Raw genomic sequence first — 11042 nt, 5'->3', positions numbered from 1 at the left:
ATCCATTATATAATAATACTAACGGACCGCTCCAATCTTAGCATCTTTGTTCTTATTATTAAAATACGGTACTTTTTTGCATAGTTTTCAGACTAGATGGATTAGTATTATTTACACAAGGAGACTTGGCTTTTGACTTTATCAGCAAATCTGGAACCTGAACCTCCTTGTGCAAATGGTAGGAACCCTCCTAGTCAGAAAACAGGTATTCTGAGAAATCAGAAAACGATATCGTTCATTTTAGTTAACAGCCTTATCGTTCAGGATAATAAAAATTATATTAGAACAATTAATTTTATTGTGTTGATCTACAAAAGACGTGATTTATTATTTACTTGGTCAAAGTAGACGTTTAGCCATTGTTAGTTCAACAAGTGAAATAAAATGCATGAATATTTTCAATTCTTTTGGTTTCTGGGCTCGAAATGGAGCGGCATTTTATGAATTTTCGAAATAATATCATAACCAAGAATTAATTTATCCCTCGGTAATTGAGAAGTGATTCGGAAATGGCGCAGCACGTTTGATAAAAATACTTTCAATTCAATCGTGGCGAATGCTTGTCCTGAAAAACAGTTGAAATTAATGAAGTTGTTAATTATAGATAGAAAGGTGTTGACGAACCGATGCAATTGCGGGGACCGGCTGCAAATGGGATATAGCAAAATGGGTGTCTTCCTTCGCTGTTTTCCGGGTTGAATCTTTCGGGGTCGAATACTTCTGGATTGGGAAAATATCTGGGGTCAAGATGAACGCCTTGTATCAAAATGCAGCACTCAATGCCCTTTTTAAGAGTTTTGTCGCCTAGAAATTGTCAATTAAATTAATATAGTGTCAGAATTTTATTGAAATACAATTGATAGTTTATTAAGGTCAATGTTACGTTCAAATTTTAGACGTAGAACAAATAGAGTAAGAGATATTTAATTATTTTATTTGCAACGTCGTTACTTGGTAACATAGTAAATTATTAATGGTATTTCTATTACGAAAGAAATTGGCAAGCTTAAAACAAACCTATTTGTAAGTCTTCAGTGAGCTTACGACCAATCATCGGAAAAGGAGGACAGAGCCTTAGCGATTCCTGCAAAGTTTTAAGTTGGCTTTCACTTAACATTTGGAAACTTGTAATACAGTGCATGCGATAGGTAATAAACTAAAATTAACCTTTATGACTTTTTCGAGGTAGGTCAAGTGTTTTAAATCTGTGTGCTCAATGTCTCTTTCGATATCCGTTCCACAGACGGAAATCAACTCTTGGTAGACCTTTTCTTGAATCTCCGGGTAAAGACCGAGCATGTACAGGGTTAATGTTTGGGCGGTAGTGCTGGAGTCGAAACCCTGCTAAAGTGATTAAGCATAACCTTTCTACATTTAAAGCGTAATATGTGTTTTATTACTGCAGAAATTAGAGCAAATGCTTCGTCTCGAAGTTGTTTATCGCTCATTAAATCGGGGTTTTTCTCGAGCATTTGTAGAATGATATCCAAGAAGTTTACGCTTCGAACGTTTTCGTCGGGCTCTTTCATGTTCGCCTTCTTTATCATCAACATCGTCTGCGAAAGAGTTTGTGGTTTCCTTCGGAATGTGTCAAGTGCGAATTTCAAATAGCGTCTACTTACATTTATCATCTCATCTATTACTTTAACTGCATTTACGGTTTCTTTTCCCATAGCTGTCATTTTGAATAGTTTATCTGGTACCAACCATGGTCGAAGAAACCTGTGACTAAAGCTTCTTTCGCATCTAATATTAATGATATTTTCTTTTTAAACGCTTAAAAACTGATTATTTTCTGGAGAGCCTTAAACTGTCGAACTTTTTCCTCGCTTAAAAATATATTTAATTCACACTGGAACTCACTGGCTCTAACTCCCTTTTGGTAACTAATGTTTCTTACGATAATTAACTATATAGTTTTTCTTGCTGTGTACTATTAAGGGAAGGCCTCACATGAGCGGTTCCCGTATCAGCGGATTTCATAACAGCAGTTTCCTAAATAGTGGTGTCCCGAAATGGCAGTTTATCCGTTACAGCAATTATCGATACAGCAGTTCTCGTAAACGCTGCGTACCGTTACAGTAGTTCACTAAAGGGCAGAAAAATCTAAATGCGAAAAACGATAGTTGTTTATTATGGTGTAAACTGGCCCAGCTGCGTTATATGAGCTCAAATAGAACTAGGTCAGATAATTTGGTTAGGTAACAGTTAATTATTTTAACTAAATAGTATTAGGCCAGATCAGGTTAGGTTGGGTGAGGTTTTTTAGGTTTCGTTTCGTTAGGTTAGACTTAGGTTAGTAATATTTTGCAAATGGTGTTCCAAAACATTGTGGTTTATCTTCATTGACTTCCCTAATAATAATATACCTTTTCCATAAAATTACTGTTTACAATTATCTAGTTCCGAAATAAAATATTCTTTCACGAATTATTTTTCTATCATTGTATGAAAGCTGTAAACTGATACAGCCTGAAGAATAGTATAATATATAAGTGTACTATAAAAAAATTCAAAAACACGATCCGTTAGTAGGTCACATTACTGATTAAATAATCACAGAAAAAGGTAGTTTTTGAAACCAACGAATATAACTGTATTATTAAGAAATACTCAAAACTCAACACAAACACCGCTATTTCCCAAAATAGCAGCCGCTAGTTCAAAAACAGCAGTTTTGAAAAACACCGCTTTTTTGGAATCGCGGTTGCTTTTTCGAGAACTGCTCTACCGGGAACTGCTCATACGAGGTACATTCTACTATTATATATTTCGTATTCATTTTATAGCCCAAAACATAAGGGAACATTCTGTTTGTGGACAACAAAGACCGTAGCTTCAAGCGAAAGGACTTTAGTCGACTGGTAACTTTTTAGTCCTATCTAATGTCTTTGGATCCACATACCCTATGTTTCGTCTGAGCTCTATATCAAGCTGACGATACTGGGCCGCAAGTCAAACTGTCATTTGCTTTATAACGGGTCTGTTCTCTAAGTCGGACGTTGTTCTTACATTAATCCGTGTTTTATTCTTCATACTATTTGATATTTCAAGCAAGAACGTTAGATAAAATAGCTATAAATTGGGAAGGCTGAGGCTTGCGAGTTAAATCTACTAGAGAAATTGAGTTTATGGTGGAATCAGTTAAGATTTCTTGTTGATACCTTTCAATGGCTTCGAAAAAGATATCCCCAAAATGTTTGTCACTTTGATAATCTTTGGCAGAAACAGCGTCTAAAAGAACAAACTATTAGTGTTGACGCTATTTTTAATGAAAGGTCAAACAATCACGTACAAAACCGTGCGGAAAGTAAATGAGGATTAGCATTCAAAATTTCAAAGGAAAAATAGGCAAATAAATGAGACCCATAGACCCTTAAAGAAAATCGTTCAAATTTCCCAACCGTCTTTCGAGGATTGACAGAGCATTCTGGGTAATCAGTATATTAATCTGATTGGTTTAGACGGCTATGGGCCGATTTTGCGCATTAGTGGCAAGGAAATGTACTTTAAAAATTTAATGGCGGAACTTGGGAACTGAAGTTTCAGGTGAAAGTGATTTAGGAACTGTTTTAGGGCAGATTTCGCTTCACCACAAGCTCACAACGTAATTATTAATAATTATTATTAATTAATAATTTGTATAATTTTTTTATGTTACTTCCAACTTTATAACCACTTCTAACATACTAACAGTTCACTAAGCCTTGAACTTTTTTGAAATTGAAAGAGCAGACGAAAAAATTTATTCAACGAAACCTTTCGCCACTAGATGGCGTTGGTACTCTATTCGAAAAAATCCCGACTCTGCGATATAAGGTGTCCAGTGCGTTTATTTTCTTTAAGGGTCTATTAACCCAAGTTCCCTGTTCAAGGGTCGCAAAAATTACTTGGCACTGCTTAATTAAGTTATTAAGTCCATGATTACGCAAACTTCTTCAAACTAAAAAATGGCTAGATTGAAATTTAATAAATGCCTATTTGATGCCATACTTTCCTCGATATATCGCTACAATGTCAAATATCAAAGTTCTCCCATTTACCCGCGATTATGTAGAACGCGCACTTCTCGATTGTCTTCGATACATCTAAAATCTTGGAATCTGAATTGGAAATGTCATCTTGAAATTGAGAGATGATCATTTTCACGTATTTGTTGAACATGGGAACGAACTCCTTGATGCTCTGGAGATGAAACATGGGTTTCAGCAATTTCCTCTGTTTCTTCCAAAGGTCTCCATAGCTGAAAATTCAGCATAATATATCAAAAATTACATAGAGTGAAGCCAACACATAAAGGTGAAGCCGCCATTACGGTATTCTCCCTAGCGCCTAAAACGAACACCAGAGGGATCCCGAGATCGCAACATGCGGGAGACAAGCCAAATAGAAGAATACTCCAATGGCGGCTTCGCCAGTTTGTGTTGATTTCTATGTATGTATTTTAAATTGCATTTTACAAATTTGCCTATTCATAAGAAGTATATAATTTCATTTATTCTTACCTGGTTACTAAGCCATTTCCTAAAAATATGTGTAATAATTGGTAAAATTCGGATTTGTTGATTTCTTTGCTACTGGTTAGCACAACCTTGAAAAAAGTGGCCAGTTCGGCGGGTGTTAGCGAGGTCAGTTCCAAATTTGTCACCACACTGGCCAAAAACCTTACCTTAATTAAATCCGGATCAACCAATATTACACGCTTTTTATTAAGTAAATTTAAATTAAAAAGTCCTTCCTCACGAAATATCAAAGACATTCCCATAATGGTTTCCAACATATCTTAAAGTTGAAATATCTTCAATTAGAAATGCACAAACTATTACGTCGGCAAGTGTTTTCCTAAATGCTGTAAGCAATCCAGTATTTGTAATGTCCCGCCAGCCAAAACTCCTGTTTAAAAGAACCGCCATACCGTATTTCTTTATCGATTTTATAAGTGCACTCAAACGCCCTCTATGTTAGTTCAGTTACTACGGGGAACGGGAAAAGAGAAAAACAAGAGAGACAGACATTCTTTTGTATCGTTCGGGTAGAGTCACACATTCCAATGTAACAATAAGCTTTTCCAGAAGGGAATAAGAGAGAAGGGAGACATTAGAGACTGCTTTGGTAACGAAAGTCCGACCAACCTCAAGAAAACCGCGAAAACTTTGCGCAAGTACACAGCTTTTAACCAATTTACTGCTAATATAGTTCTTTCAGTTCTCCGCGGTATCAGGCGGCCTATTTGTCTTAGGGCTGTCGATGTTTCGTTCTTGTGTAATTATAACCTGAAGTATGTATTTTATTGAAACTAGGTTTTATTTTTTAATATTAATTCAGAATAATTATCTGATTTTGGTATGTTCTCAATTCCCGTGTATCTAAATTAATTGCACAGCTTGATTTCGTTTATCAACATGAAATTCGGCCATTTTTATCTCCTTCAATGTAAAGTTGTAAACAAAACTACTTTTTATTCGTCAACCGAGACGTCACCTTATGTGACGTCACAGCTAAGACAGAAGTTAGATAGCCAATCAGTGAAGGGTAGTTGATTTGAGGTTAGTAAGAATGTTGTTACGAGTGTAAAGCGTTATGGAGATATAAAGTGTGTCCCTTCTCTCTTATTCCCTTCTGGCTTTTCATTTTAAGCCTTCAATAAAGTAAACGTACTCAAAGGTTTCTTAATGTATGCAAACATCACAGTATTAATATTTTCAAAAGTACGTCCAAAAAACATAAAAAGTTTAACAGTTATTTTAACAGAAATAATACTCTCTCCAAGTCAGAGCAGTCACCTATTGACAATTCCTGTATTTCCCAAGGAAAAGTAAACAGCACAGGGCCGGGCTGCCGTATTAGGAGAGTTCCCATACGCTAAGAAGCACCGCAAGCGGCAGTGTGTGTCGACTAGTCTTCCTAATAGGTATAAGACTTCAACTTTTCGCATGTCGGAGAGTAAAAGTGGGGAAAAGCGAAGCGCATGCGTGATAGTACCATGCCTTCAACGGGAACTTTTCAAAATTTCTACGACACTACAGAATCTTGGAGCCTATATGCCAAAAGACAAGATCGAGGGAAAATGGCGTCAAACATCTCACCATCTCTCCCTATCATCCTGCGTCAAATGGACATGCAGAAAAAGCAGTATCGACAATTAAAAAGGAACTGGCTAAAGTAACAGACGGCACCATGAAGATGCGACTGGCAAAGATCTTATTCGCACATAGACGTTCACCAAACGACAATGGACAGACGCCAGCCTCTTTTCCTCAAGAGGGAATTACGCACTAAACTAGACCATCTTCGTCCACCAACACCTGAACAAGCGAACGGACCTAGTATCAACGGAATATTCAAACAAGGAATCACTGTTTGGGCTCGTAATTATGGTAAAGGTCCCAAATGGTATGAAGGCACAATTGTTGCACCAATTGGCAATGCCATGATATCCATCAGAACGCTGGCGGGAAAAATAAAGCGTCATGTCAACCAAACGAGGCATCGTTCAAATCCAACACCAATCAGGGAAGACAACAAACTGACAAAATCGAGACTTCCCGTTGGAGATTCTTCACGACGTGTACAAGACACTCCAAACAACTCCGCCACGACGGCAACGATTGACCAAAATCAGAACACGAAACCGGAGATGCCTTCCAAGACAACTATGACTCCTAGGAAGTCTTCAAGAATTACCCGCAAGCCTGCTAGACTTAATTATTCTTGAGGAGGAAATGTGTGCTATCTTGTCTTTTAGATAGAAAACGTTTTAGCCTATTTTCTTTATAGTTTTTTATCTAATTGAAAATTGTATAAATAGTAAATGATAAATGTAACGACCACACTTTCTGGCATGTAGTTTAACAAGAACGGATGTTTTAATTAATCTTTTTATGATCGACATAGTAGTCATTACTTAAACTCAAACCACCACAATGTACAACAGAACTCGGTCAATGTTTTTCTCTCTAGTGTAGGCGCGATGGAAGCGGCATAAAATCCACAAATTTGTTCACTAGTGCCAGGATCTACTACCAATGCTAGATCTCTATACTTCTAGTCTCATCTTACTTCTGCAGACACCAATCTATAGCATTGGCTTCAACTCCATCATTATTGTTAGGTTAATATTTACGCAGCGATACACCCCAATGACGGGGTTGCACACAAATGTGCTGTTCTTACACTTTAGCTTAGATTCGAAACCCTTGTATACCACCAAAAACGGATTTTGATACCACTGATGTGCGTAAGGCGAATCAACATGCATACGCTTCACTTCATACGTCTGTTTTAGTCACGTCTCTCAAAGATTTTTATTTAAAAAACCGAAACATCACAGAAAAATATTTAGAGGGGGGGGGGGTACTCTCATCTAATAAAATTGTCTTGAAGATAAATATTTCAACACGAAACTTGCTATTTAAATAAAATGGGTGCGCAAAAATATCTACCACTGAGAACTTATTTTAGGTGAAATAATTTTAATCTCGACTCATGCTGAATAATTGAAGTAGGATGTTGTCTTTTGGGAAAATTTAACACAGGGAGGGAGAGATGATTTGACCACTCACTTTGTACTCTCTCCTATAATTCTTAAACCCGACAGCCAGTTTGAACTTGACACGAGTAGCAATGCGAAATATTATTCTACCCGGGTAGTTTCGAGTAAATTGAAATGCAAATTTCGATTATCGGGTCGGGTACCCGCCCCGTTTCCAGAACGGGTCTCCGCACATTCCAATTACTTTACTACCCCGTTCAGGCTTGAAAATAAGGTGTACTTGTAAACTAGTCCTCCGGACCAGTGACGCTTTTCCTATTCATTTTTTTACAGTCCCAGAAATTCCGGTTAATAAAGACAAAATTCATGTATTACCAGTTAATCAGTTATCACCAATGGGATTAATTTATGGCAAAAAAGTATTACTAAAAACATTAGTTTTTCATACTAATATTATTTTCATTATCCCTAAGCTTTTAGAAAAGTTAAACATTACCGCTAAGGATTATCTAGAATTATATATTCTGTTATTTAAAATACAGAAGAATCAAGAGTCATAGTTTTCAGATGACTAGCTTATGTTACTGGTTTTCGTTGGTTGTATCTAAAATTCTAAATGACAAATGCCATGAAATTACGAAAACCGCCAAAATGAAGCAGTCGAACTATTTGTGTGACGTTTCCCGAGTCCCGATTCCCTAAACTCGCTTCCGTAGCATTGCGCCGAATCCCAATCAACCGAAAAAACCGCACTTTGGCGCATTTACGATTCTGTCCAATGGGAATTTCGATGTAATTTAAATAAATAAAATAAATAAAAATTAAATTATCTTAAAACAATTTAAGACCTGCGTAAAATGAACACTAGGTCCAAACATTTTCTAAATAATTATTTTAAAACTAAGGGTTATAAGAACAAAATAGTAATAAATCATCAAAATATGACGTAATAAAATCAATTGCTAATATTGATTTATTTTTTATATTATATTCATCATAAAAATACTATAAGCCAACCGTTTTACTCTACTTGAAGTCTATAACTGCTCCAAAGAGGAAGAGACGTCCTCCTAACCTACCCTACCTTACCCTAACCTAACCTAAGGTAGTAAAAATGTATTTAAAACGCTTTCATTAAAAAACGACATTAATAGAAATTAAACTACATAGCATTTTTGGGGTCGCTGTTTTCGACAAATAGCGTCTTTTGAATTGTAAATACCAAACCCGCGGTTGGGCTAAATTCCTTGAAAACATTGGCGGGATTCGGTCTATTGGAATTCTGCGCAATGAGATGATACACCTAAGCTACTACAGTAATCCTACACCTAGTCGCCTTGGCCGGTCTCTATTCTTTAAAGGAATGGTCCACCCATAAACTTTTTTGTTTCTTAGCTCAATAGAACTTTTGTAAAGATAGTGGTACTACTGAAATTAAATTAGTAGCGATAGTTTTCATTTTATAATTAAAATAAAATTTTATATAGACATCACCATTAACCCCTTTCTCTAAACTTCACTGTCGTGCTTGGCCAGACCTGCCAGATGACTGGCTGGTTTAAATAGACGTTTAGCCAATGAGATTTTAGCACTCCAAGCAGAAGAATTTAGGTCGGGTTTTTTTTGAGTCTGACAACTTTGTCTTCAAGTATATTTAGCTCTCGTTAGTCGTTTCGTTGATCAATTTGAATCAAAATTAATTGCCGAAATGCTAAGTTGTATTATAATAGACTGTCAGAGTGTTAACTATATTTGTGCTCTTTGTTTTTATGCTGTTCTCGATCACTTTAAGTACCCAGATATTGCATCAAAATGGTTACGATATGCCACGATTCCCTAGCGTACTACGACTTGGCTACGGCACTCTACGGCGCTGCCCTAGTATCTCTACGGGCGCTACCAACGTAACTTGTCGCCGGTCTGGCGCTCAAGCGCGTAATAGTCTAGTTTACTTTTTAGTAGAAGCTTGTCCTAAAGATACCTCGGCCAATAAGATGGAGGACTGGATTAATATATGAGAGTGACGTATCGCACTCTCTCTGGCTCTGCGGAAAAGCACCATACAGGCTTCATAAGGTCCTCAGTGCAATAAGTTTGTCTGGTTTAATTTAAAATATACTTAATGTAAAATTTTTTCAACTCTCGAAATCTTGGTTTTGGGTCTAATTAAAGGGATTACATTAAAAACGTTTATGGGTGTCCCATTCCTTTAAACAATCTCTGTCAGCCAAGTGTATGCAAAAATGCACAACTGGACTCCTGTAGTCTATATTTATGTTAAAATGAAAATAATTAAAATAGTCTACACATCATTTTTTTAATAAAAGTAGGAATTCATAAAATAGTCATTGGAACAAAGACCCTCACGCTTTGAATTAAAAAAATTGGTACAAGGTATTAATAAACAGGTCTGTAAGTAAGAATCTTATTTCCTTGCCTGACCCCGTCCCTCACAAACCTCAGCGGGAATTTAACGAATTTTTGTCTATCACGGATCATCAACAGACGAAAAGAGTAAAAGACTATCAGTCTGAAAATTAGTTGAAAGCTGTTATTCCGAGGCAGTGAGATTAATCATTTCCCCAATTATAAAGAATTGTGACTCAATAGAATGTCGTAGATGAGGGCTTAAGACTGACCGTCGGGGGCCCCCTGAGCCTCGGGACCACTAGGCACGTACTATGAATTTCATGTGGCTCCAATCATAATTTGCACCAATGTTCATAATTTTTGAACAAGAATGTGGAATACATTGGAGCTGACATTCAAGACGGCCATTTAACAAGATGGCGGTGAGAATTCGCGCTCTACTGCAGAGGAGTTGTAGTATACTTTTTGTTGGGTCTAAAACAACCCATGTACCAATTTTCATCTTATGTTCAAATGTTCTAGGTCAAACCAGGAGTTCATAATAACTCCCCTTCGGGGGGGAGTATGAAACTGGCCATAGAGCTAATGGTAAAAATCGCGAACAACAAGATTCTGTCGTTGCGTATAGAAAGGATTAACCTATTTATGGACATACAACCTTACAGTATATCGTAGTGGTATCTATGCTCCTTGGTTTTCGTTCGAAAACTTCCGTTGGCTGGGATCTCCGTCGAAAAGAAAAATGGCGATATGGTGGACGTAGAAACACGTTGCAATTCTTATATTGAAGATACTGGGAATAAATTTGTCCAAACCGTTTTAATTTAACCACGGAATTCTCACTCACACATATCACAACAAAACATCATTGACGATCGTTTAAATGTTTTGTAGAAAACTAGAAACCCCCGACTAAAAGCAAACTTGTTAGCCAAGGCTTAATTTACACCGTTCCGACAGAAGCAGACGTGAGCCATTTTCGCTCCCAAAATCACAAGATAAAAATAGTGCTAAACCAGAACTGTGTAAGTTAATGCGCGTGGGCGCTATAAAATGGGGCAACTATTTCTTTGGGAGTTAAGCGGTGGATGAATCCGCTGAGCTTTACGGCGAAACTGTGTTGTTACGGGCTTTTTAACCAGTTTCGTACTTCGGGTTATTATGAACTCCTGGTCAAACC

General features: G+C 36.9%; 2 protein-coding genes across 2 annotated transcripts; both read right to left on the bottom strand.

The window, feature by feature from the left end:
- On the bottom strand, positions 1-4134 carry LOC149625309 (cytochrome P450 4V2-like). Its single transcript, XM_089851762.1, has 8 exons — positions 4044-4134; positions 3165-3234; positions 1623-1746; positions 1401-1556; positions 1168-1341; positions 1018-1084; positions 625-804; positions 1-565 (listed from the first exon to the last, which is right to left on the bottom strand). Exons 3-8 carry the CDS (start codon positions 1680-1682, stop codon positions 399-401), a joined length of 804 nt encoding a protein of 267 aa, XP_089707888.1. The 5' UTR covers positions 1683-1746; positions 3165-3234; positions 4044-4134; the 3' UTR covers positions 1-398.
- Positions 3964-4801, bottom strand: LOC149625308 (cytochrome P450 4V2-like). Its single transcript, XM_089851763.1, has 3 exons — positions 4670-4801; positions 4506-4591; positions 3964-4243 (listed from the first exon to the last, which is right to left on the bottom strand). Exons 1-3 carry the CDS (start codon positions 4778-4780, stop codon positions 4018-4020), a joined length of 423 nt encoding a protein of 140 aa, XP_089707889.1. The 5' UTR covers positions 4781-4801; the 3' UTR covers positions 3964-4017.
- Between the last annotated feature and the right edge of the window lie 6241 nt (positions 4802-11042).

This window comes from Phalangium opilio, unplaced genomic scaffold (genome assembly GCF_054372755.1).
Source record: "Phalangium opilio isolate 3A_F unplaced genomic scaffold, DU_Popi_V2 ptg000105l_1, whole genome shotgun sequence".
NCBI lineage: Eukaryota > Metazoa > Arthropoda > Arachnida > Opiliones > Phalangiidae > Phalangium > Phalangium opilio.
Note: the sequence above shows the minus strand (reverse complement) of the source record. Positions and strands in the feature narration are given on the sequence as shown.